This window comes from Geotrypetes seraphini, chromosome 1 (genome assembly GCF_902459505.1).
Source record: "Geotrypetes seraphini chromosome 1, aGeoSer1.1, whole genome shotgun sequence".
In the NCBI taxonomy this organism is placed as follows: domain Eukaryota; kingdom Metazoa; phylum Chordata; class Amphibia; order Gymnophiona; family Dermophiidae; genus Geotrypetes; species Geotrypetes seraphini.
Genome location: NC_047084.1, coordinates 310,586,305 through 310,613,627, shown reverse-complemented (window position 1 = coordinate 310,613,627; position 27,323 = coordinate 310,586,305). Strand labels below are relative to the sequence as shown.

General features: G+C 43.7%; 1 protein-coding gene across 1 annotated transcript in view; it reads left to right on the top strand.

The window, feature by feature from the left end:
• Nucleotides 1-27,323, top strand: part of CAMK2D (calcium/calmodulin dependent protein kinase II delta) — a 563,004-nt gene that overhangs the window by 394,940 nt on the left and 140,741 nt on the right. The window contains 3 exon segments of the mRNA XM_033956020.1: nt 6,956-7,058; nt 11,283-11,366; nt 23,453-23,547. Of these exon segments, the coding sequence (XP_033811911.1) occupies nt 6,956-7,058; nt 11,283-11,366; nt 23,453-23,547 (282 nt within the window).

Below are 27,323 nucleotides of genomic sequence, written 5' to 3'. Positions count from 1 at the left end.
AATAAACAGGCCTCAAAAGGCGAGTTGGCAACCTCAGGCAATACCGCCAACAGACGTAAAAGTAACTCATGAGTAACAGGCAACCTCGAGTCACGCTGCTGAGGCAGAACGCGACCTAATGCCCGTAGCAACCGTTGGACCAAAAAACTAGATACTGGGCAAGCCCAACCCAAGGCCCTGCAGAAAAAGGAAAAACCCGCCAATTGACCACGCACAACACCCCGAGAAACCCGCTCCCGAAAAGAAAACAGCACGAAATCCTCCAATAAGGATTCGGCCACATCTCCCGGACACCAACCCCTATCAGCTAAGAAAGATGCTACCGCCCGAAACCCCGCTGAATAGCGTGACCACGTAGAAGATGCTACAGACATACGGAGCATCGTCCAGACTCCTTCCCGACCAGGCTCCACAAACGCGCTGGCATCCGTGAACCGTCTGCTCGAGCTCCTGGCACCAGCCGACGAAACTGCAAAAAATTGAAACGAGACAAAGCATCAGCAATGCCATTTTGCAAACCCGGAACATGGCGAGCACGAACAAACAAATTCAACTGCAAACAGCGCAAAACCAACTCCCGCATGAGCGCATTCACCGCCAAACAGCGCGCCGCCTGACGATTAACGACCTCCACAACTCCCAAATTGTCACACCAAAACACCACCCGTCTATTACGCAAAACACCCGCCCAGAGCTCACAAGCCACTATGAGCGGGAACAATTCCAACAAGGTAATATTCTTTGTAACGCCGGCCCGCACCCACTCCTTAGGCCAACGCTCCGCACACCATTCTCCATTGCAATACAGACCGAAACCAACACCCCCTGCCGCATCTGAAAACAGCTCAAGGTCAACACTAGAAATCTCAGGTGCCAGCATCGGCACAGTCCCATTAAAATCCCAAAGAAAAACTGACCACATACGCAAATCGGCACGGACCCCCACAGGGAGACGCAAAAAATGATGACGATCCCGTACCCCTGCCGTTGAAGCTGCCAACCGACGTGAAAAAGCCCTCCCCATAGGAAGAACTCGACAGGCAAAATTAAGAGACCCCAACAAAGACTGAATCGTATGCAAGGTAGATTTAGGAGCATGAATCACCTGCTCAATGAGTCCGAGCAATTGACGAACTTTTAACACAGGCAGCCGCGTCACTAACGCCTCTGTGTCCAACTCTATCCCCAAAAACACCAAAGAAGTAACCGGCCCCTCTGATTTGTCACGAGCTAAAGGCACACCAAAATCCTCCGCCAAATCCTCAAAAACCTGCTTAAGACGCTCACAAACCCCACTACTCCCTGCACCAATAAACAAGAAGTCATCCAGATAATGTACAACTGAGTCAACACCCACCTGCTGAACTAAGACCCAATGCAAGAATGAACTGAACATTTCAAAGTAAGCACACGAAATGGAACAGCCCATGGGCAAACACCGGTCATAAAAATACAAACCGTCAAAACGAAAACCCAATAACGGGTAAGCCCGCGGATGAATGGGTAGCAATCGGAATGCCGATTCGATATCCACCTTTGCCAGCAAAGCACCACGTCCGACAGAGACAATAAGCCTCAATGCACTATCCAAGGAGGCATACCGCACAGTGCAAAGATCTTTGGGAATACCGTCATTAACCGACCGACCAACAGGCCGAGACAAGTTATGAATGAGACGATACTGCCCCGGCACTTTCTTAGGAATTACTGCCAGAGGCGAAATCTTCATGCTGGAAAAAGGGAGAACACGATAAGGACCCGCAATGCGCCCCAATCGAATCTCAGCAGACAACTTATCCCACACAATACCACGTAAAATGGACACCGAAGATGAGTTTTGAACCCGCGCCGCCGACACCTCCCCCAAAAAAGGAATATCAAAACCTTCTGTAAACCCTGCCTCCAAAATATCCGCCACCCTCCGTCGACTATAACTGTGCAACCACGGGCGCATAGCTACAACCCGAATCGGAGTAGGCACCGCAACCGAAACATCACTTCGCAACTCCCGCAGCTGCTCCTCCGACCCGTTTAGGACATTTAACGGCCGCGTGCGATTGACCACAGATGGAGCAGGCGTGACGAAATTTACAGTCGGAGAAGGGACAGTTGGATTTATTAAATTTCCAACACACGTCGGAACCTGCTGAAGGACTCCCCCCCGACCCCCCGCGAAAGGGCCGAACACTCCCAGGACTCCCAAAAGTCCGCACCGGCGCCCCCGATATAGATTTGGAAGCCATATGAGTAAGCCATAGATTCACATCCTGAGAACCCCAAGACATGAAACTATTTTCTTCCATTTTGTCCCTGAAGGCTTCGTCATAGTTCAACCAAGCCCACCCGCCGAAGCGCTGATAGGAATCCAAAATGGAATCCGCATAGGACAACAATAAACCGGCATCCTGTGGATTAGCACGACCCCACACACTCGCTAACCGTAAAAAAGCACGTATCCAATTAATAATGGAACGAGCAACTGGAAAGGGTTTAACCTCCTTCCCGTCCCGCTTAGATTTCCTATGCCTCTTCCTATGGGCTCTACCCTCCATGAGGCGAAAAATATCCAAGCAGGACCGCTGGCGAATTTTCCGCCGCAAGTCCCGAGGAACCTTTTCCCACAATTCAGTAAGTGCCACTAGAGCCGGCGCACCCCGGACTTCCCCCGTAGAAGCCTCCCCACTACCAGCCCCAGTAGATTCCACAACCCCAGCAGGACCGGCTGCCATGGAAGAGGAGGACGTCGAACCCGACGAGGACGACCCAGACAAGGACGAAGACGAACCCCGACGCCGACGCCTGCGCTTCTTACGCCGCGCCTTCCCCCCGCCAGCAACCTGAGCAGGCGCCTTATTACCAGTAGTAGAAGCTCCCGGTACTCCAGCAGACACTCCCGAGACGCCCTGGTCAGCAGTCCCCACCACGGAAGAGACATCAGAAGCTTGCGCCGAGCCGCCACGAACAGCAACCTCCGGCATCAGGGATGAACTGTGGACAGATTCCGCAGTGCCTCTGCCAGCAACCGCACCAGCATTCGGCGCCGATCCGCGCTCCGCAGCTGAATAGCCAGGTCTCTCAGAAACTCCGGGACTGCCAACTGCTCCCAAACCGTCCGTTTGCACCGGCTGTCCACCTGGTAGTAGACACGTCACCTGTGGAGACCAAGAAACAGAGGCAGGACCAGGAAAACAAAACCCAGGCATACCAACAGGGGCTCCCCATCCTGACCCAAAACCGCCCCCCGGCATCATCCCCATAGCTATATTCCCAGGAACACCCCCTCCCCAGTGGGAAACCGAAGGCATAAAACCGCCACCCGAAGGGCTAGAACCCCAAGAAGCCGCCCCCCAACTCGGAGCCCAACTACCTGCAAATAAACCTGGGAACGGACCTGCAGGTCCCACACCAGCACCGGACATAAAACCAGGTGCACACATGCCCCGTCCCAAACCCAAAACCCCTGGAGACACACAGGACTCACCAGGGCCCCCAGCCAGCAACCCAGAGGAGACCTCACGAACACTTGAAACCCCAGAGCAAGAAGGCTCAGAGACTCCTGCTGCAGCCGAAACCTCCCTGCCCCCAATAACCGGCCCACGCAAAGGATCTACGTCTCCACCCACCTCCCTGCTCGCCAGCACGTTCCTGCTTCCACTCCCAGCACTGGAAACTGCTGCAGAAGCCCCGCCCCCCGACGAAATCAGCGAACTGTGGCCGGCCGGAGCAGCTCCCTGCTCACTGCCCGACAACGTAGACTTGCGCCGGACCTTACCCGCAGCAGTAATGATCCCCGAACGAGTCCCCCGAGTAACCCCCGTACCGGTGATGGCTAACGCCGACAGCGCCTCGACCTTAGAGCGCCGAACGGGCTGCACATGCTCCTCCCCGAAGCCGACACCAACCTGCTCCAGCGGCTCCTCTGTGAACGAGTCTCCAGCTAAGATCGACAATTCGGCCTCCCCCTCTTCACCCCGCTCCTCTGCCCGGCTGAAAGACTCCATAACAGCACCCCCGAATCGAGGAAAACAGGACCAAACTTGAGTAAGTCACAAAAATATGCCTTGGAGGACCTGCAATGAACTCAGTCCTCCAAGGCTCGTGCTAAAACTTAAAGTAAAACGCCCCCCTTTTCATGCACTATCCAATCCCTGCCTCTCCTTTTGGCGCGAACCCCTCCCCTTCTTCCATATAATTCCTTCTAACGGTTCTTCTCTACCAACCCCCCCCCCCCTTCTTCCCTACCTTGCCTGCAAGCAACACACGGGCCTCCCAGCCCCGTGTTACTCTCCGCCCTTTGAGACCAGCTCTCGGGCTCCTTCTTATGAAAGGTTGGTCAATATTGAGACCTCCTTGTAATTTTCCCAACTATTCTTATTTATATATAGTATCTTTTAACAGACCCTCATTTCTCAATATTGACCGGCCTTTAAAACCCTGGCATACATTTCTGGCACTACCTTTGACAGAAGCTGTGATTCTGCAAATGAAACCGTGATGTGATTGACGCGTGACTGGTGCCATTTTTGAGGGCCGTTTGCAGAATCTGGCCCTAAGTACCTTAAGTACTGGAGTGCGGCAGGTGTTCATGTAATTTACAGACGCAGCATACAGAATACTAAAAGTCTGAACCCTGCCCAGATCTACGCCCCCCTCCCTTGCATATGTGCACTATTTAACTTACATGGGTGTGTACAGAAGAGCACATAGGGGGAATTTTGACATTTATGCATGTGTGGGTACACATGTGCGTGTAAATGCCATTATTCTAAATGTGCTCATAATGAGTGTGTAAATCTTAACACCTTTGCTACAGAACTGGCCTCCTAGAGTGTGTTTGGCACGCACAGGACCTGAGAATTTTCATTAACAATCAGGATCTGTGAGTCAGTTTCACAGAAATAGTGTCAGTAGCAGCGAGTACCCTATAGATTGGGATAACCCCATAGAATGGGCTGCTGTGTTTTCATGTTATCAATAGGGACAGTACCATGCCTTGAAGCAAAGCAAATCCAACAAGAAGAGGCATCGGAGATGCCAAATCCAAACGAATGGTCAAAAATCCCTTATTTGCTACAAAGACTTTAGGCTCCTTTTACAAAGCCGCGCTAGGGCCTTAATGCACAGAATAGTGCACGCTAAATTGCCCTGCACGCTAGCCGCTACCGCCTCCTTTTGAGCAGGCAGTAGATTTTCGGCTAGCGCACGCTATAGCACGCACTAATCCGGTCTGTGCGCTAAAACTGCTAGCACAGCTTTGTAAAAGGAGCACTTTATCTTTTGGAACTTTGCTACAAAGACTTTGTCTTTTGGAACTTTGCTACAAAGACTTTGTCTTTTGGAACTTTGCTTGTTTTAAACTTTGATACAAACTGCAAATAAAGGATTTCTAACCATTCAGTTGGATTTGACATCTCCAGTGCCTCTTCTTGTTGGATTCATGTTGCCAATGGCATTGTAAGTGTGTGTGTGTGGGGGGGGGGGGGGGGGGGCGGGGCGAGGGGGGCGGTCCACCCTGGGTGCCTTGTTGGTGAGGGTGCTGGCACTCCTCCTCCTCCCTGTCCCCTGTGCCTCTTCCCACTCCTCCCTTCACCATGCGCGCCCCCTTCCCTTCCCCTGTACCTCTAGTTGTTCGCCTCCATGAGCAACAGAATCCAATGTTTTCCTTGCAGCTGTGTCATCTCTCCTGCTGACATCACTTCCGGGTGCCGCACATAGGAAGTGATGTCAGAGGGAGAGCCGCTGGGGTCACGAGGAGTACGTTGAAGTTGTTACTCACGGCAGTGAACAACTAGAGGTACGGGAGAAAGGAAGGGAAGGGGCACCTTTCACCCTCACTATGCCACTGCATGTTATGGGACAGAGAACACAGTATAAGACGCATGATGTTCCTTAAGATGTTTTCTCATTATCTCTCAATAGCTACTTTTACAACAAACAGCTTTTACTAAAAGTCTGATTAGGCAGTATAATAAATTTTTTATAAACTTGGAAAACTTTGGAAAAGAAATACTGCCCTGACATTTCCTTCTAAACCAGGGGTGTCAAAGTCCCTCCTCGAGGGCCACAATCCAGTCGGGTTTTCAGGATTTCCCCAATGAATATGCATGAGATCTATTTGCATGCACTGCTTTCATTGTATGCTAATACAGCTCATGCATATTCATTGGGGAAATCCTGAAAACCCGACTGGATTGCGGCCCTCGAGGAAGGACTTTTGACACCCCTGTTCTAGACAAAGTGAGATTGCCTACTTTCATTTCATAAAGAAGGGGTCTTCAAATCCAATCCTCGAGGTCCACAGCCACAGTTTCTTCCATTGCACACAAATAGATCTCTTATGCATTCATTGTGAAAATCCTGAAAACCAGGCTGATTTTTGGACCTCGAGGACTGGATTTGGGGACCTCTGCCCATAGATTGAGTGTTTAGCACCATTTGAATATACTCGGATACTGAATTACGGTTCCCAGTCCTTGTTACATCTGTTAACTTCTAATTTCTTTTGTACAGAAACAAAATTATAATGGGTGGTGTGGGGGAAAACTAAGACTGACTCTGCTGCCCAGTAGATGAGCCACTTGCTCACCGTACCCTGTCTATGTTTAGCAATTTGGACCTGGTTCACACAGAAAGCATTTGATTTCAACATTTGGGGGTAGGGGAAGGGAGGGAAGGAAGTGCATTGGAAACCTCCTGTATATGAAAAATGTGTATTGACTGGTACAGGAGGGTCACATTTCTGTCTCTAAATATGTGTACATGAATCTGTCTTGCCCATGAACAAATGCCTCCTTAGGAGACACCTTTGAGGAACACTTTTGCTTTTACTTTGTGCCTATGGAATAAATCTTAATTTGGAAGGGGGTAGATGGCAGAGCTATGAAAGATTTTGTTTAAATATTTGCTTTTATAAACTGTGTACTCACCTCCAGCTCTCTCTTTCTCCATAATAAAGCCTGAGAACTTGCTTTTAGCTAGCAAATCTAAGGGAGCAGCAGTGAAACTGGCAGATTTTGGTTTGGCTATAGAGGTGCAAGGAGACCAGCAGGCCTGGTTTGGTAAGTAAAACATTTCTTGTTGATTTAATTCATTCCTCCACAGTTATAGTTTTATTTTTTACTTTTTTTGCAGCCAGCTTAGCTGCAAATAAAGGCTGAAATTCTAATTACCTTTAGTTATTCTTCCATCTTTGATACGTAGTTTTTATTTTGTATTTATAAGTGTTCACCAAAATGTACTCAAGAATGATGAATGAGAAATAATTTAAAACATGCCAAAAAGAACAAAAAAATCTAGCATATAAAATAAAGTAATCGCATTCCTCACAACTTGACCACATAAGTGAGCAATCCAAAATCACAGATCCATAGATAAATACAGTAGCTACCTAAAAAAAACCACAAAAAAAAATCCAAATGTTGCTTTAAGTAGCAGGATTGAGTCAGGCACACAAATGGGTGACATCATCAAATAGGGCTCCTTTTACAAAAGTGCGCTAGGGCCTTAATGTGCGCAATAGCACTTGCTAAATTCCCGAGCACGCTAAAAATCCTAGCGCACCTTCGTAAAAGGAGCCCATAGTGCCAGAATGGAACAGCTCTTCCAGAGCTCAGAACCTCGTGTAACATTCACATTCTGAACATGCATGGACATTCCCATGTATAGCGATCTCTTCAGCCCCTGTTCTAAAACTATAGAAGGTTAAAAAAAAGGTACATTCATTACAGTGTGTAAAATTGCATCAAGCAGTGAAGGCGACCTGGGGTACTCAGATACTTTATTGTGCATTTACAGAGTGGTGCTTAGCTCATTTGAGTCAATAAAGTATTTGAGTATCCCAGGTTGCCTTCACTTTGGGAAGGTAGCTTCTTCTGTTTCATTGTGGTGTAAGATTGCATGCTACCCAACCAATGAGATAGATTGGAAAGCCAAACTAATAGCCCAAGCCAATAAATCGGGGCAAACAATTCAAGCAAAAGAAACTTGAAGAAGAGTGACTAAAATATCAATGCACACATAGAAAAGTCACTACTTATCAAAAATTATAATGATGTTACTATATGTTTTTCACATGGTGTTCAATAGAACTCTGCTCAGAGACATGAAGGCAATTTGTTCCGCCTCACCATCCAATCATTGCAGTGTTCTAAAAATGTATATAGTTTCCCTCTCACTACTGAATGGCTAGCTGATACAGCTATGCTAGGTATCTTCATTCAAATTGTGATGTTCAAAAAATAATTTGAAAAACTTAGCTTAGCGATGTGGCTGGTTCCAGCTAAGCTAAGCTAAGTTTTTCAAATTATTTTTTGAACATCACAATTTGAATGAAGATACCTAGCATAGCTGTATCAGCTAGCCATTCAGTAGTGAGAGCGAAACTATATACATTTTTAGAACACTGCAATGATTGGGTGGTGAGGCAGAACAAATTGCCTTCATGTCTCTGAGCAGAGTTCTATTGAACACCATGTGAAAAACATATAGTAACATCATTGTAAACTAATAGCCCAAGCTCAAATAAAACTATGACTTCCAATAACAAATCAAAGGTGTTTAGTCATATATGAGAGGAAAAAAGGATCTAAGAAACCTGCTCAGAAACTGATGGAATACTGAAAGATTCAAGTCTGAGACTTATCAGTTCCATATTTCAATCACTGATCCTGTAAAAAAAACTCTCATATTAACAAACACCCTTTTTATTGTGTATATTAATAATGTGTTTGGGGTTTTGGGTTTTTTTGGGATTTTTTTACAGGATCAGTGATTGAAATCTGGAAATGATAAATCTCAGACTTGAATCTTTCAGTATTACATCAGTTTCTGAGCAGGTTTTTTTCCTCTCATAAATGACTAAACACCTTTGATTTGTTAATGGAAGTCATAGTTTTTGAGGTAAGATTGTATGCCTCATCAGTCCCTTTGTCTACAGAAAACACTTGTTGCAGGTATGCAGCATTGCTTTTTCTGTCGACAAGCCAGGACTGAGTCAGGCACACAAAGCAATGACTTTCAAGCTTAGGGCTGCTCAGCGTCATATTATTTTAGTCTTTAGAGCGGCTCACGTAAACGATTGTGAAATCTGTTAACTCATAGGGACCTATTGGCAAGCACCACGTGACCGAAGACTGTTACTATGGTAAAGCTTGATCCAGATAATAATATTCAGCAAACCTATGAAGTGAGAACCCATGTATCTGCTTTGCAGATGGTAGTTAGCATGGCAGCAGTGGCGTACTAAGGGGGGGGGGGTGGTCTTCTCCGGGTGCCAGCCATGAGGGGGTTGTTCCCGGCCTGGGAGTCATGGTCCGGGAACTTCCCTTCTCACGGCCCGGTGCCAAGGCTCTGGATAGTCCTCGTGACCCAGCATGTTCCCAGCCTTCTCTCCGTGAAGCTGAAAAAACTGCCGGTCTCGGCAGTTCTCTGAAACAGCCATTACAGCGAAACGCGTCAGAACCCTAAAATAAACTCTAGTTGCACAGTCTCTTCATCCAGTCCTATCAAACCTAATATTGAAAGAAGTAATATAGTTTGTTTGAAAAATATGAATTAGATAATATGAAAATAATAAATTATTATTAATACCAAATAAGTGCAGTGATTGACCAAGAGGTCCGCATTTAGGGGCATATCCTCGTTTGCGGTCTTTCTACCATCAAGGTTCTGTGCACATTGGGTATTAAATACTGATATAGCATATTTTGGTGATCTTTTTCATTTTTGAGTGGCACACCTAAATGTAGTGCTATTCTATAACCATGCCTAACTGTAATTGTGATTTATAGAATAGCGCTAAGTGCTATATATAGAATTCACCCAAGTATGTATTGAAACATATTTTTATTCCTTTCTATCTTGGCTTGTTTTCAAAGAGTGGCAAAGGATCTGCTTTTTGTCGATGTGTGAAATGCTGAATGCCTCACTGTAATTATTGTTTTTGGTACACTGTTTAAAGAATCATAATTTTCCTTCTTATTAATTTTCGTATCTTGTGGTATTGGTCTCATAGCATACCAGATTACTTGGAAAACCTAGATGCCAAAAATTATAACATTTTCCCATTTTCAGCATGGGTAGGCGCCCCTCACATGGAAACTGATTCATATAGAATCCTTTATTGTCCTTTCAAATTACCATTTAGCATCCATTTTAGGGTTGCTCATTTTTAATTTAGATAGAAAAAAAAAGTTGAACACCCATTGGGAAAAAACAATTTTCAACATTACTGGAAACATTGATGTCTGTGTAGTTCACAATGATCTGTTTCAATAGTTCTTTCTGAATTCTTGGCTATTGTGACCGGGTGGAGGGGCTGGTGTAGACTAATCAGCCCACCTTAGCCAGTACACAGGCCCAACTGAGCGGATATTAGAGTTGGCAAATAATTTGGTAACCCCCCACATTATACTAAAAACTTAACTTTTTCCCTAAAAAAATAGGGAAAAGTTAAGTTTCCAGTATAATGTGGGGTTACAAACCCCCAAGCCCCCCCCCCCCAACGTCAGCGCGATCCCTATTAAGTAAAGTGTGGGGGGGGAGGTTCCCCACCAACACCCCCTGTCGGAGCCCTTTAAAAGAAGGTTTTCTTGCGGCGCGCTGAAGTCTTGCGCTGAATTGTGATGCATACATTCCTGTGGACTCTGTAGATGGGTTGTATTAGGAGCTGGATACTTATAGGCTCCTGAGAAGTTATTTTGCTTTATCTGGCTGTGCTTTCTGTAAAGAGAGGTCATGAGGTTGTTCACAAAGTTGTATTTTCATTAATAAACCGTGCAAAGTTATGCCACTTAGCTCAATTATTGAAGAAGTATACTAAAGAGTTTATTTGCCTCCCCAGAGCAAAGTGGTAGAAAATAGATTACTAACTCATGGGAAATCCACCTCATTGAGACTGATGCACTAAAATTTTGGAAAATGGGTCTGTCTGTGCTGGAATGCATGGAAAATTTACAATGTTCTGTTCACAATAGCAACATTTTATGCTTCATTGTTTTTGAATGCACACCCCCAGAGTCTATAAATTTTAGGGGAAATTAAATGCCCCTTCATTCTTGCATCTTATTCGGGTTTGGTTTTAGGCAAGAAACAGACTTGAAGGGGAACACTGTGGTAGTAAAATCAGTTTGTTGAATCGTGTTTGACTGCTGTATTAAATAAGCTTTCTTGCAATAAGAGATTTTTCATTAAGAAAGACTACCATATAGAAATATCAAACCATTTTTCCTGTCACACAAATCGTTCTGACTCTCCTCACTTGCTTGTCCCATTTTTTTCCACAGGTTTTGCTGGTACACCTGGATATCTGTCACCTGAAGTGTTGCGAAAAGATCCATATGGAAAGCCAGTGGATATGTGGGCATGTGGTAAGGCACAATTGCAGAACCCTCTTAAAATGTCTCAGTAGGGATTCCAAGTGATCTGAGATGTTTGTGATTATTGGTGTTCGCTTGCTTAATTGATACTAATTAAGCAAGAGAACACCAATAATTAACTACAGGTGTGTTTCTGTTCTATCATTCTCACTTTTCAACAAGTCTAGTAAATGCACTTTTCAGTTTTTATCCTCTATAATAAAAACCCTAAGCGTGCATGCGCACTTACAATGCCGTGATCCCTGACTCCATGTTGTATGACTCCGTGGCCGTGTTCGATTTGTGTCGCGTGCGTTGTGCATGTGGTGTGTGGCGTGCGTTGGCTTGTGGTGCGTATGGCGGTTTGAGCGGCACCAAGAGCACGGCAGGAGGGTGTCCTTCGGCCTGGATGAAAGCGGACAGGGTGCGGGTGCTGCGAGGCATCCGGCTGCTACTGCTGCACAGAGAAGTGGAGGGGGAGAGTGGAAAGTGGGCTGCTTTGGGGGAGGGGTGTGCTGGGGGCAGGCAGCATATCTTGGTTTGCTCAGGAAGGGAGACAGAAGGGGGCCACGGAGAGGACTGGCAGGCATGCCGCAACAGAGAGAGATAGGCATAGCAGGGGCCAGGGAGAGAGACAGACAGGGAAGTGGAGGGGGAGAGGTGTAAAGGGGGGGCTGCTTGGGGGGGAGGTGTATGCTGGGGGCAGGGCAGCAATCTCGTTTTTGCTTGGGGGGGAGACAGAAGGGGGCCAGGAAGAGAGACAGAAAGAAAGACAGACAGGTAAGTGGAGAGGGAGAGGGAAAGGGGGCTGCTTTGGGGGGAGGGGTATGCTGGGGGGGCAGGCAGCAATCTTGGTTTACTCAGGGGGAGATATAAAGGGGCCACATAAGGGGGCAAGTCAGGCATGGCGCAACAGAGAGAGATAGGCAGGCAGGGGGCCAGGGAGAAAGACAGAGAGACAAGGGGCCAGGGAGAGACACAGACAGAAAGAATGACAAACAGATAGGGAGCCAGACAGACAGACAGCGGCCAAAGAGAGAGAGACAAAGAAAAAAAGACAGACAGACAGCAGCCAAGGAGAGAGAGAGAGAGAGAGAAAGAAAGAAAGAAAGACAGACAGAAAGGGGGGCCAGGGAGAGACACAGACAGAAGGAATGCCAGAGAGACAGACAGAAAGACTGACAGCGGCCAAAGAGAGAGAGAGACAGACAGCGGCCAAGGAGAGAGACAGAAAGAAAGACAGACAGACAGAAAGCAGCCAAGGAGAGAAAGAAAGACAGACAGACACATCTATTCTAGCACCCATTAATGTAACGGGCTTAAAGACTAGTGGTTCAATATTTAATCTAATCTAATCAGGACTTCTTAATCACACTTTTCCAGTTCAGGTTCAAGACGATTTACAGGTTAAGAGGCCCATGTAGCCAAATGGGGATTTACAGTAAAAAGGAAGGGGTACAATTTATTTTATATATACTTCATTGACTGCTTTTCCTTGGCCATCAGGGTAGAGTACAATTCATATCAACTAAAATGCAATAGTTCTGTGCAAATAATTATACATTACAAAATTCAGCATTTCAACTCGGAACCTAATGTAGCATCGATTGCTTCTTTTACCCCACCCATTCTCCTCTGCACATGCTACAGTCATAAAAAGGTTCTCAACTCAGTTCTCAGGATATAACCAGCCAGTCAGGTTTTCAGAATATCCATGATGAATATGCATGAGATAAATTTCCATGCACTATCTCCAATCTATACAAATCTACCTCCTGCATATGCCTTTTGTTAACCAGACAGGTTTGGTGTGTTCCAAGGACTGGGTTGAGAACCCCTAGTCATAAGATGTCTTCAAATATAAATAGTATTAAGATCCAGAACCTGGTCGTAAAGGCATGCCTGATCCCTTTCCCAAAAACAAGAGGTAATTTCTTTTCAAATATCATAGAAAATTGTATTCCCAATAACTAGGGCCAAATAACTAGTGCTGAGGGTCATGGAATCTCCAGTTGCACTGCCAAAGGGCAATCACTAACAGATCCTCTTGTGATGAGCATAAGGATCAAATAGTTGTGCAATTTTATAAGATTCAGAAGGTAATCCTTTTATTTTAAACCTAACTCTAAATTCTAAGCAAGTGTCATTTTGCCAGTATAACATAATATAATCCCAGTTATTTATCTCTGTCAAAAGTCTTGTAGCTGTGGTTTGAAGGAATTGTAGTTACTTCAGAGTTTAATTTGTATATCCTAATGCAATAATCCAACAACTCATTGTTAATGAATTGATATTCTTTTGGCATATTCTTTTTTAAAAAAAAAAACCCACCATAGATGGAAAAAATAGTGTGAATACTTGACTTTTAATAATTTTGAGTCCAGTTCAGTCTTCAGCCTAGCAACCATCTCTCTTGGTGTTTGAGGCACCCCTGCTCTAGATGGAGAGAACCAAGAACAAGCTATCCATTCTACTCATCCACGGTGCCTTTGATTTTGAAGAATTTGGTCTGAGCTTGTGAGATGTTACCTTTTTGGATGTTGTAGGATTCTGGCTGTTTAGATTTGTTTGCCTATACCATTTACATATTTATTTATTCAATGTTCTATACTGTTGTCCCAGGGGATCCGCAGAAGGTATGTTCCTAAGAGAAGAAATCCTTTACTGAGCTCTCTGAAGGTGCATTGGCCAAGCACAGACATGCAATGGCTGCTGAGCCCAAGAGGATCTGGGGTGGATTATATAGCAGACACTCTACATGAATTATGAGCAAGGTGTCAGCCTATGCTATCTGGCAGATGCTCTGAATCAGACAATTGGCAGGAGATTCAGTTTCTAAAGCCACTCTGAGCAGGCTTCCCTTTTTAAGGACAGATGCTATTTGACAAGGGTCTGGATGACCTGATGGCCAGTGTTACGGACTCAAAAAAAAAAAAATGGAAGTGACACTACTTGTTTTAAAGCAAAGGTGATTCAAAACTGTAACTCATATGCGTATCTCTTTAAGTGCTCAGAGAATTAATTGTCAGACTGCGGAACAAGTCCGCATGATGGAGTGTCTGAAGTAATTACCTCTAATAATTGCACATGAGACATGGTGTACAAATTCATATTCAAAGAGATCAGTGTGTAAATTCAAAACGTGAAAACTTATCTGAAAAAAGTTGGGTAGGGCTCAGAAACATGTTCTGGGTTCTAACGCGTTTTACCTATGTTTTTTTCAAAGAACCCGTACTGTAGCGCTCAGGTGTGAAATCTAAACAAAAAATAAATAGTTACAATCTGCTAAGCATGAATCAAAAACACAAATAAAATAAAAAAGCTAATGCAAAATAATCATGGAACTACAGGAGGCTAGCTGCCGCACTCAGCTACAAACATCTTCAAAGAGGTTGAAATGGAAGAAGGAAAAACACACTGAATTTAACAAGCATCCCCCCCCCGGCAGTGACATCAGAAATTGATGCAAGGAAATGATTGATTGAAAAAACTGTCAAGAATGATGTAGGAACGCCCACCATTCAACTTCTTTATTGAGACCCAACGGAGTCACAGTTTGCCACTGAAAGATCACAGTGGCAAACTGAGACCTACCCAGATCATTGCAGGCTTAGCAGGCCCACCCTAGAATTCATGGACTGCTTTAACATAGAAACATAATGGCAGATAAAGGCCAAATGTCTCATCCAGTCTGCCCATCCACAGGAACCATTATATTTTCCTCTCACTAAGAGATCCCATGTGTCTATCCCATGCTTTCTTGAATTTAGACACAGTCTTTATCTCCACCACCTCTTCTGTAAGACTGTTCCATGCATCTACCACACTTTCTGTAAAAAAAACTATTTCCTTAGATTACTCCTGAATCTATGACCTCTTAACTTCATCCTATGCCCTCTCATTTCAGAGCTTCCTTTCAAATGAAAGAGACTCGACTCATGCACATTTGCACCACGTAGGTATTTAAATTTCTCTATCATATCTCCCCATCTCCTGCCTTTCCTCCAAAGTATACATATTAAGATCTTTAAATTTGTCCCCATACATCTTATGATGAAGACCACATACCATTTTAGTAGCCTTCCTCTGAACCAACTCCATCCTTTTTATATCTTTTTGAAGGTGCGGTTTCCAGAATTGCACTCAATATTTTAGCTTTTGCCATCACCTTTTCAACTTGTTTGGCCACCTTATGATCATCACATACAATCACACCCAAGTCCCGCTCTTCTGTGCATATAAGTTCTTCACTCCCAAACCTGTACTGTTCCTTCGGGTTTCTGCAGCCCAAATGCATGACCTTGCATTTCCTAGCATTAAATTTTAGCTGCCAAATTTCTGACCATTCTTCAAGCTATGCTAGGTCTTTCTTTATGTTATTCACACCATCTACGGTGTCTACACCAGTGGTTCCCAACCCTGCCCTGGAGGACCCCCAGGCCAGTCGGGTTTTCAGAATAGCCCTAATGAATATGCATGGAGCAGATTTGCTTGCCTGGCACCTTCATTATATGCAGATCTCTCTCATGCATATTCATTAGGGTTATCCTGAAAACCCAACTGGCCAGGGGTCCTCCAGGACAGGGTTGGGAACCACTGGTCTACACTATTGCAGATTTTGGCATCATTCACAAAGAGGCAAATCTTACCTGACCAGGCCATTAGCAATATCGCGTATAAAATGTTTTTTAAAAAAAAACAGTCCCAAAAACAGAACCTTGAGGCACCACACTGGTTAACATCCCCTTTCCTCAGAGCGATCTCCATTGACTACTACCTTCTGTCACCTTCCACTTGATCAGTTCTTGACCCAGCCTGTTACTGTTGGGGCTCATCTGAAGGCACTCAGTTTAATTTATTAGATGCCCTGTGTGGAACACTGCAAAAGGCTTTGCTAAATCTAAATACACCACTTCTAGCGCAACTCCCTCTGTCCAATACTCTGGTCATCCAGTCAAAGAAATTGATCAGATTTGTCTGATAAGACCTACTTCTAGTGAATCCATGTTGCTTCCGGTTTCTATTATCTACCAGATTTCCAGAAACTTGACCATTCTCTGTTTTAAAAAGTGTTTCCATTAATTTGCCTTACCACAGAAGTCAGACTTACTAGCCCATAATTCCCTACTTCTTCCTTACTTCCACTTGTGAAAAGGGATCACATCTGCCCTTCTCCAGTCTTCCGGTACCACTCCCAACTCCAGAGAAGCATTGAAAAGGTCAGTCCTTTGGAGATTCCCAGAACTTCCCTAAGTTCCTTCAGCACCCTCAGATGTACACCATTTGGCCCCATTGCTTTGCCTACCTTTAATTTAGCTAACTCCTCATGAACACAACCCTCTGAAAATCAATCAGGGTCTACCACTCTTCCATCCCTATTCATGTTTGTCTTCTGCAGTCCTGCTCCCGTTGCTTCAGCCATGAACACAGAACAGAATATTAGTTAAGCAATTCAGCCTTTTCTTTACCAGCTTCTACATATTTCTCCCCTTCAATTTTGAGTCTCACAATGCCACTTTTGCACTTCTTCCTATCACTGATATCTAAAAAAAAAGTCTTGTCTCCCTGTTTTACAATGGCAGCTATTTTTTTTCCATTTCCATCTTTGCTTTCCTGACTATTCAACCAGCCTCTCTTAACTTTCCCAGATATTTTCGCCTGTCTTTCTCTTTCCACAATCTTTTGTAATTTATGAAAGCTAACCTCTTATTCCTTACCTTCTCTCAGCTACTAGTTTTGAGAACCAAAGCGGCCTTCTTTTCCTCTTACATTTACTAGCTTGCCTCACAAAAAGGTCTGTCGTCCTTACAATAACTCCATTCAATTTTGCCCACCGCATTTCCACTCCTTCCAGACATTCCCATCCAGACAATTCCCATCCAGACGTATTCTTCCATTCGAACAAAATTAGTTTTTTAAAAGTCCAGAACCTTTATTTTTGAATGAGTCCTCTCTATATCCTTCTTAATATTAAACCGTACCATGCAGTAATCATTGGATGCCAAATGATCACCCAGTGTAACATCAGAAACACTTACCCATTTTGTAAGCACTACGCCATTATGACCCTATCCCTCATGGGTTCCATTACCAACTGTTGGAATAGTTCTCCTTATAGAGAATCCAGGATCTCCTTACTTCTAGAAGATCCTGCAACAGGGATACCCCAATCAACATCCAGCATGTTAAAATTGCTTATTAGTAAAACTTCCCTTTTTTTCTGAATGTCTACTATTAAATTTCTGTCCACTTCTCCCATCTGTGAAGGAGGCCTGTATATCACACCAAAGTAAATATATTTACCATTTCTTCTTTACAAATTGATCCACAGTGCTTCTTCCTTGCCCTGCAGATCCGGCAATATGAGGGCATCACTGAAGCTGAGGGGGGACAAATCCAGGACAAATATCAGGAAGTTCTGTTTCACGCAGCGAGTGGTAGACACCTGGAATGCTCTCCCAGAGGAGGTTATTGCAGAATCCACCGTTCTAGGATTTAAGGGTAAACTAGATGCACATCTCCTTATGAGAGGCATAGAGTAATACAGGTAAGGGTAATCTAGAAGCACACCTCCTTATGAGAAGCATAGAGTGATACGTGTGACTAAAATTATGCCAGGGTACACCTGGCGGGGCCTCCGCGTGTGCGGATCGCCGGACTTGATGGACCTAAGGTCTGATCTGGAGACTCCCCTTCCTTTTCTTCTTACCCTGTCTTTCCTGAACAGAATATAGCCTGGTATAACTACATCCCAGTCATAGGTCTCTATGATCACCACTATATCCAACTCATCTTCTTCCATCACAGCTTCTAGATCCAGAATCTTGTTTCCCATACTTCGAGCATTACTATATACTGTTTTCCAGACATTGCCCCCTTTTCCCCTCCTTGTAGAGGTATTCAGTGATTTACTTACCTGAGGGCTTATACTCACTCGTCCTTAACTTTAAGGACCACTAGACAAATTGCACTAGAAAGAAAAATTAGGTTCTTACTTCAATAATCTTCTTTCTTGTAGATGTGTAAAGTTTTCCTTAAGCCCTGCCCTGTCAGTGGACTTCACCTGCCTTCTTCCTTAAGAATTCCATGTCTCTCAGATGAACTGAGAGGATAAAAAAGTAAAAAGTAAACACCCAAGAACATAAGGTCTGGTATAAGTCTCCACTTGATAGCATGACATGCGAGTAGCTATGAGCTCTGTATAAGATTAATGTTGGTTACACGCAATTTTTGTATCTGTTTCAATCAATTACTTTAATGTTATAATGCTGATGGATATGTTTGTTACAGAGTAGAACTGAATTGTAGTATCAAGGATTTTTCCCCAGTTCCCTCATTACAGTGCTACTTAATTGCTTTTGCACAAACTGAGGGGGCAGGAGCAGCTCCCGGGGATGAAGGCAAAGTTCAAAAGATGATTGATAGCATTCTGCAAGCAACTTGTGGGTTCAGGTGCAAAACCCTAGCATTCAGGACCCTAGCATAACCCTAGCATTGTAGACACATCTAGAAGAAAGAAGATTATTGAGATAAGAACCTAATCTTTTTTTGTGCTAAAAAATTGAAAAAAGATGTAGCATTTGCAGGTAACAAACGATACCTGTGTTTCTATGAGGATATAAGATACTTTTATTTTTTAAATATCTTTATTTATTTTAAAGCCAAAAATAAGTGCAACATATTATACAGACATTTTACACTTTAACAGCACTTAAATTCTATCAAATTATATTTCAAGACAAATACATATATCATCCCCCCCTTTCTACATATCCAACAATTGCACTCAAATTAAAAGTATTTCCCCACCCTGGACGTGTATGTTCAAAGGGCAGAATCAACAATCACTCCTTACAGAATCTTGTCAATGGCTCCCAAACCTCCTTAAATTTCCTATAATGTCCCTGCTGTATAGCAATCATACATTCCATATTAAAAATGTGGCATAAAGACTCCCACCAGAAATTATAATTTAACCGGTCCCAGTTTTTCCAGTTCCTCAAAATAAGTTGTATGGCAACCCCCATCATAATAAAGAGAAGTTTATTATTATGGGAAGATATTGGGCTTTTAGCCCTCATTAACTTGCCAAATAGCACAGTATCGTACATCAATGCCACTGTACTTTCCAATATTTTATTCACTTGACCCCAAATGGATCTCCAAAATTTAAGTATCAAGGGACAATAGAACAGTAGATGATCCAATGTCCATACATCGAGATGACAGTGCCAGCAACTTAGACTTGGAACTATCCAATTTCTGTAGTCGAACCGGAGTCCAAAAAGATCTATGTAACAAGAAAAACCATGTTTGTCTCACAGATTCAGACGCCGTACATCTCATCCTCCAAGTCCAAATTTGTGGCCATTGAGATGCTGAAATCTGCTGCTTTATCTCCAAATGTCACGAAGACCAGTCTTTGGTTTCTTATTCAAAAATTGAGATATTAATCTGTACCACTGGACGGCCTGATGCCCTAGGAACTCTGTCTGGAAGCATAGGATCGGCAAACTATACAGATTTTTAACATTTTGCCAATCAGTGAACCCCTTCTGAATGGCTTGTTTCAACTGCAACCACTTATGATTTTGAGATTTAGCAATACCAAATGTTTGTTGCAGTTGTGAAAAAGACAAGCAGCTTTCTCTATGATACTACATCATCCAGAGTATGTATGCCCGCCTGCATCTAATGCTTCCAGATGATCTTAAACCTGTCAATTTGAATCTTGGATTTCAGCCAAAGAGACTGATGTGGATTTATGAATCGAAATAGGTGTTAAATTATTAATAAATTTTAATGTCTGCCAAGTGTCTAATAAAATTCTAATGTCCTTATACATCCTAGGTAACTTGATACTTAAAATGTGACACAATCTCAATGGAGACAGGAGCTGTCATTCCAACCATAACCAGTCTGAAAGATTCTCCATGAGCTCGGGGAGTATCCAATACATACCCTGGTGCATTATATAGGCTTGATGGTACCTATAAAAATTGGGAAAATTTACCCCTCCCCCACCACAATTGGTTTTTGTAAAGATACTAAAGCAATTCTTGCAGTTTTACACAGCCAAATAAATTTAGTAAGAATACTATTTAATTTCGTGTAAAAGGACCCCTGAAAAAACACTGGCAACATACCCATTTGGTAGCAAACCACAGGCAAAATCATCATCTTAACTGTTTGAACTCTCCCCCACCAAGACAGATGTAAAGGGTTCCATTGCTCACACATTTCTGTAACCTTCAACAATAAATATTTTTCATTTACTTTCATTGTCTCTTCCAATGTTTTCTGTATCCAAATACCTAAATATTTTATACCCTCTTCCTTCCAAATAAAAGGGAATATATCAAATAATCCTTTTGGACAATGTACAATTAGTGGAATAACCTCAGATATACTCCAATTTATTTTATAGCCAGAAAATTTCCCAAATCTGTCAATCAAATCCAGTAAATGCGGGATGGAAGTTTCAGGATTCCTCAAATGAAGCATACGCAGAGATTTTATATTCCTGACCCGCATAAGGAAAACCCTGTATCTCCTTTGCCTGTTGAATAGCCAATAGCAAGGGTTCCAGTACAATGTCAAAAAGCAAAGGAGATAACGGACACCCTTGCCTAACTCCCCTCTCCAGAATGGTCCCATAACAGATAGGGCACTTGCTCCAGACCTTCTCGCTTATAAACGGGAAATGCAGAATACATGCCCACAAACATGGAGAGTGCTCACGAGCCCGGCACAGTTGGAAACAGATGCAGACACTGCGAGCCCTACTTCTGGTGAGATGTGCAAGCCAAGAACCATGCTCTCTTTGCCTAGTGGCGGCAGCATGAAGCTGGACTCTGAGTGTCTCCCGTGTCCATTACCGGCACCCTTTTCCAGCAGAAGTCAGCTGCCTGAAATCTTCACTTTCGAGCCAGAATCAATGGCGGAGCTAGAACCACGGCGGCGATGCATCAGGACCATAGGCAGGAAACCCCGCATAGTGTTGTATCCTTCAGGAGCCGCCTGTAAGCATCCGCCGCCCCCGCAGGCACCATTGCCACCAGAGGCATCCCCATCCGAGGCGGCGTCAAAGGGCACAGGAGGAAAAAGTAGTGGCGGAGGGCCGAGCAGGCACCGGCACGGGCGGCTGAGAAAGTGGATACCGAGACTCACAGCACTCGAGGCCCGTGGGCGTCGCAGCGAGATCCCCAGAAACCTGACAACATCTCTCCTTGAGTGCAGACACCAAACCCACTGCAGATGAACAAAACGGCTCTGACACCAGGGAACGGAGGTGGGTGAAGGGGCAGCGGCGACAAACCAGCCACAGGTGCAAATCAGGCCGTGGACTGGGCAAAGATTCGCACTGACCCTTACTGTCTTATCTTCAAGGCACAGTCCTGATCCTTTAAGTACTCAAAGAGCATTCATTGCTTACTGTCACTAATTTTCCTCTGATGTAAAGTACTAATCTGCTTCCCTATTGACTTAGTGGGCTGGAACTTCCTTCTTGTTCGCCTGTCATTTGCTGAAAGTGTAAGAGAGATCAAATTCTCTCCTATCACAAGGCTCATTTGAATGAAAAAAAATACTGTCCTCGTGGTTCTGTGACAGTTGGAAATCAGGAGACAGTTGAAACATCAAACTCCATATATTAAAATAAATAGTTCAAAAGCACTAAAATTCAGCTTTACTTCCCCCAAATCCAGAGAAAATCAATAAATGACTTGATTACAGCTGACAGGATTATCCATTCAGTTCATCGGTGTTTCTTGTTTAGACAAGTACTCCTTCAACTTCTCAGGGTCTTCAAACTGATAGAATTTATCTTTATAAGTAACCCTCATTAAAGCAGGTTAATAAAACCCATATTTTGCCCCAATCTCTTTTAATTGTTACCTCAATTGTAAAAATTGTTTGCGAAGATTCAATGTTGCACTTGCAAAAACCGAGACAAACATAATCTTTGAATCTTTGTAAGTCAGATTTTTGGTCTCCTTTGCCACTCTTAAAATTTCTATAACATGCTGGAAAAGTAGCAAGTGAAAAATTAATGGTCTAGGTCCCGACTGACCATTAGGTCTCCTTCCTGGGATCCTATGTGCCCTTTCAATTTCCAATGGCACTTTTAAGTAAGGGGGAGTATTTTTGGTATGATTTCTTCCTGAAAAGTTATAGCATTCTTTCCCTCCACCCCTTCCTTTAATCGCAGTATCCTCACATTATTTCTTCTTGAATGATTTTCAAAATCTACCATCCGTTTTTCCATGTCCTGAAGAACCCTGTGATCTTTTTTACATTGCAGCTGCTCCATTTCCACTTTCTCCATTCGGGTTTCTTTCTGATCCATTCTGGTATGTATCATTTCCACTTTCTGTGCCAAGTTTGCCACTTCTTCCTTCACCGCTACCAGTTGATCTGTGTTGTCTTTCAACACTAATCTAATGTTTCTTAGCTCCTCAATTAGCTCTATCATGTCCAAAGCGTCCACAGGCAGGGGAGTCTTGGAAGAAGTGGGTGGATCTTCCTTTAATCTTTTTGCCTTCCCACCTGTTTTAAAAGCTGTTGCAGGCTTGGATTGCTTATTAGAAGCCATTGTTTGATAAAATTTTAGACTTTCTGCTTCTAAGGAAATAAATTTTAAAGCTGAAAATCACTAAAAGAATGCCTGGGGATGGGAGCTTTACAGCTACACAGCCATTTCTGCTGCCTCCAAGTTTCAGAATCAAGATACTTTTATTTGAGAATGACACAATGACAAAATTCATCCCCATTCCCATCCCCATGGATAATCACGGGAAACCATCTCCATGTCATTCTTTAAGGAGAGAGGGTAGAATCAGAATATGAATGAACACAACCACTGACCTTCATGTCTTGCGTTGAAAAATGATGGTGTAGAAGGACTGAGGTTGAGATAGACACTAAAGAATGATATGGGATTGTTTCCCATGGTTATCTGTGGGGAAGGAAAAGGTGATGAATTTTGTCACATTGTCATTCATGTACAGTGAGAAATGTCACTTTAGGCAAAATTGATGATTTTTAGCTGCTCTAGTTTATATATGGCTTATTTACTCTGCTCATTTGGTTTCTTCTAGGTGTCATTCTGTACATTCTCCTGGTGGGATATCCACCTTTTTGGGATGAAGACCAGCACAGATTGTATCAGCAGATCAAGGCTGGTGCTTACGATGTATGTAGTTATAGCTTCACTATTCATGTCATTTAATAACAATATTGTATCTGTCTTTTAATTTTGACACTGAATATACATGCTGAATATACAGTGATTACCAGAAATACATATGCATGAGAGACATCTGCATATTCAGCAGGCCTATCTGCACGCAATTGCTCTTATAGAATTCACAATAAACCCATTGTATCATGGCACAGACCTTCTTGCACCCTTTCTTGAATCTACCTTTATGTACGAATCTGTGAACCTCACCTATGCTCCACCCATCTGTATGCCCATCTTCATAATATGCTCTCTTGTGCTAGGGATCTCTTTTTAGAATAAAACATTGCTGAAATGTTGACATTTACCTGTATAATATTAAATATTTATTGGGATTTATTAACTGCTTTGTTGAGATTTATTAACTGCTTTTTATGAGGAGATTCACCCAAAGCAATTTATAATACATTGAATAGTAATTAGGTAATCTTAAGTATTTTCCCCATCTATCTCAGCAGGCTCACACTCCAACTGTGGTGCCTGGGGCAATGGAGAGATTAAGGCCCGGATTCTAAAAACACTGCCAATATTGGCGGTCACCTTAAAAACAGCTGCCAATCGCATGTCAATCACGCAATGGTTGCATTTATAGAATTGAGGCTTTGTGAAAGGTAGGCATTAGAAATGTAAGCCAGGGTTTTAAAGGCCTACGTTTCTGGCACCTACCTTTCATGAGAATTGCGCTTATGGGGGCACCTTACGATGCCGAAAGCCACTTGTAGCCTTTTTGTAGACACCCTTAGATGCCTCTTAAACTAATTAAACCCAATTAAGTTAGGTGGCAGTAGGGTGCATACTTGCACCCAACTTCGGGTGTAATTTTTAGAATCAGGCCCTAAGTGTCTCGCCCAGAGTCACAAGTAAGAGGCTGGGATCAAACTCATAACCTCAGGGTGCTGAGGTAGCACTTCTAACCACAAGGCCAATCCTCCCAATATTCTGGCCATTTATGTGCTTGCTTGGTACCTAAATATGTGTGCCCACTTAATGGCATAAGTACATAAGATCCTTGGTTCTTGAAGCATTTAGCATACAAAGGCTGATTATCATTTGCTTTCCAGTTCTACTCAGCATCATTTTTAACAACCTTCATGTAGCTCAAGTTTTGAAACTTGACTTTGAGACTGAAGCTCCTCATTTTCAGATTGTTCTTGAATTTATTCAAATCTGGGTGCTTCTAGCAATGTTTATCCACTAACAGAAGTTTGCATGTCTGATGGATTTCAGCGCTGCCCACTCAGCAACTCCTTCTTTAGAGTTGTGTCTCACACTTTACAGTTGCCTGATAGCCAGACATAGCCTGTAGGCAGACTGTCTGAACTGCACCCAGAAGTAAACATAGTCATAATTTTTATTAATTTGTTAATGTAATATAATGTGCTCTGCCAGGGACAGGAGTAGATCGTACATGAGTGTTTTAATTCAGTAGTTGAGTAAAGCAGTCACCTAGTAGTTAGAGCATTGGAAAGAGAACCTGGAAAGCCAGGGTTCAAATTCTGCTTCTACTGATGCTGCTTGTAACCTTGGGCAAATCGTTCCACCCACCATGAAATGATACTTGCCTTCTTTAGCTTGAGTTCAAAAAGGCAAATAAATCCAAATTGAGTTCATGTAGCTGACTAACACGTAACTGGCTCTTGGGAAAGGCACGAGTTGACGAAATACTGGCCATGTTGAGTCTAAAGCATTGATTGACTTAATAAAGATCCACTCATTTTTGGCAAGAGTAAGTTTGACCATGTGTTCCATTGCTCAAAGAACTACACTGGCTCCCAGTTCACTTGAGTTTAATTTAAATGCATCTATATTGCATTTAAGATTTTATATGGCCTCTTTACTACTCTTATCCCTTTGGACTGGAATTTGTGTAGATCTCACCTGGCCAGAAGTTCTCATAAATTAAAACTCTCCTTTCCCTCTCTTTAGGGCTAAAAATAAATCTATTAAGCAATTTAGTCAGTCTTTCTCCTTCAAATTGACAGAGCTCTGGAATAACTTGCCGCTCTCGTTAAGAAGCTTAGGCCCCTTCTTATCATTCAGGAATGCTTTGAAGGCAATTCTGTTCGCTAAGCATTTTGGAAATTAACTACTTCTATCTCTCTTGTTTTTAGTTCTTTAGTATTTATCTTTTTCTTAATGTTAGCCGATTCGAGTTCCAAATTGGCTGATGACCCGGTTTATAAAACTAAGTTATAGTTCAGTGTTGTACATCTCCCTGGCTGTCAACATCTCTTCCTTAAGACTTCTGCATTTGGATTTTCATTCCTGTTGTAGAGCCTTTTATCAGGTTTGTTCCTGTAAATATTACACTAGGGGCTCCTTTTACTAAGGTGTGCTAGCATTTTTAGCGCACACAGGAAATTACCACATGCTACGCTTGTAGAACTAACGCCAGCTCAATGCTGGCATTAAGGTCTAGTGCGCACGGCAATGTAGTGCGCGCTATTCTGCACGTTAAAGCCCTAACGCGGCTTAGTAAAAGGAGCTCTAGGTCCTATAACACTAATAAAACACCTAGTGAGAAAACAGAACAATAGGACTGCTGAAAGATTTCTACACAGAAACATTCCAATTATTAAATTCAGAATGAAATACTTTTTTTCAACCTTTGTTGCCTGACTATTTTATTTTTCCATTCGCTTTGGTCGCAGTGTCTCTGTTTTTTCTCTATTTCTTTCTACTGTCCTTTCAGGGTGTCCTGTTCATTTGACATATCATCTCTCACTATGTCCACCTTCCATCTTCCCTCTGCATCTCTATCTATCCTGTCCAGCATCTACTCTCTGTGTCCTTGTCTGCTGTGATCAGTATTGCCCTTTTGTGTCACCATCCCCTCTCCATCCAGTATTTCCCCTCTGGGTCCCTGTCCCTATTTTCCCTCCATGCCTAGCATCGCTGCTCTGTACATCACCTCTCTATTCTTTTCTGTCCATGACCCCTACCCAGTGACATGCATGTCTCCCTCTCTATTCCTTCCTTTTCCCCTGCAATCCACATTTCTACATCCCTGAGTCTAGTGTTCTCCCTTTCCCTTCCCCCAATCTAGTCTCTCTTTCCCCTTCTCTACTGTTCTCCCATCAGTCCAGCAGCACCTCTCCTTCTCCCTCCTCTGCCCCCATCCAGCAGCACCCTCCTCCTCCCTCCTCTTTTCCCAGGCCAGAAGCACCCCTCCCTCACATCTCCCACCACCATCCAGGTGCAACAGCACCTCTTCCTCTCTCCTCCCCTGCCCCCATTCAAGCAGCACCCTCTCACATCCCTCCACCCAAATCCCTCCAGCCAAATCCAACAGCACCTTTCTCCACCCTCCCCTTCTGTTCCCACCACCGACTAGCAGCAGCATCTCTCCCTTTCATCCCTAGGTCCAGTAGTACCTCTTCCTCTCTCCACCCAGGTCCAGCAGCACCTCCCCCTCCCCTCTGATTAGCAGTGGCATCTTTTCCCCCCCCTGACTAGCAACAGAAACTCCCTCCCCCCCAGGTCTAGCAGCATGTCTTCCTCTCACCTCCCTCCACCACCCAGGTCCAGCAGTACTTTTTCCTCCTTTCTCTTTCTCTTCCGACTAGCAGCAGCATCTTTCCCTTCCACCTCCTAAGTCCAGCAGCATCTCCGCCTCCCCTCCCCTCTGACTAGCAGGGCACCTCTCCCTTCCCTTTCCCTACCCTCTGACTAGAAGCAGCAGAAATGCAGAAGGCATGCCGGCGTTGCGTACCCCTTGCCACAGGTAA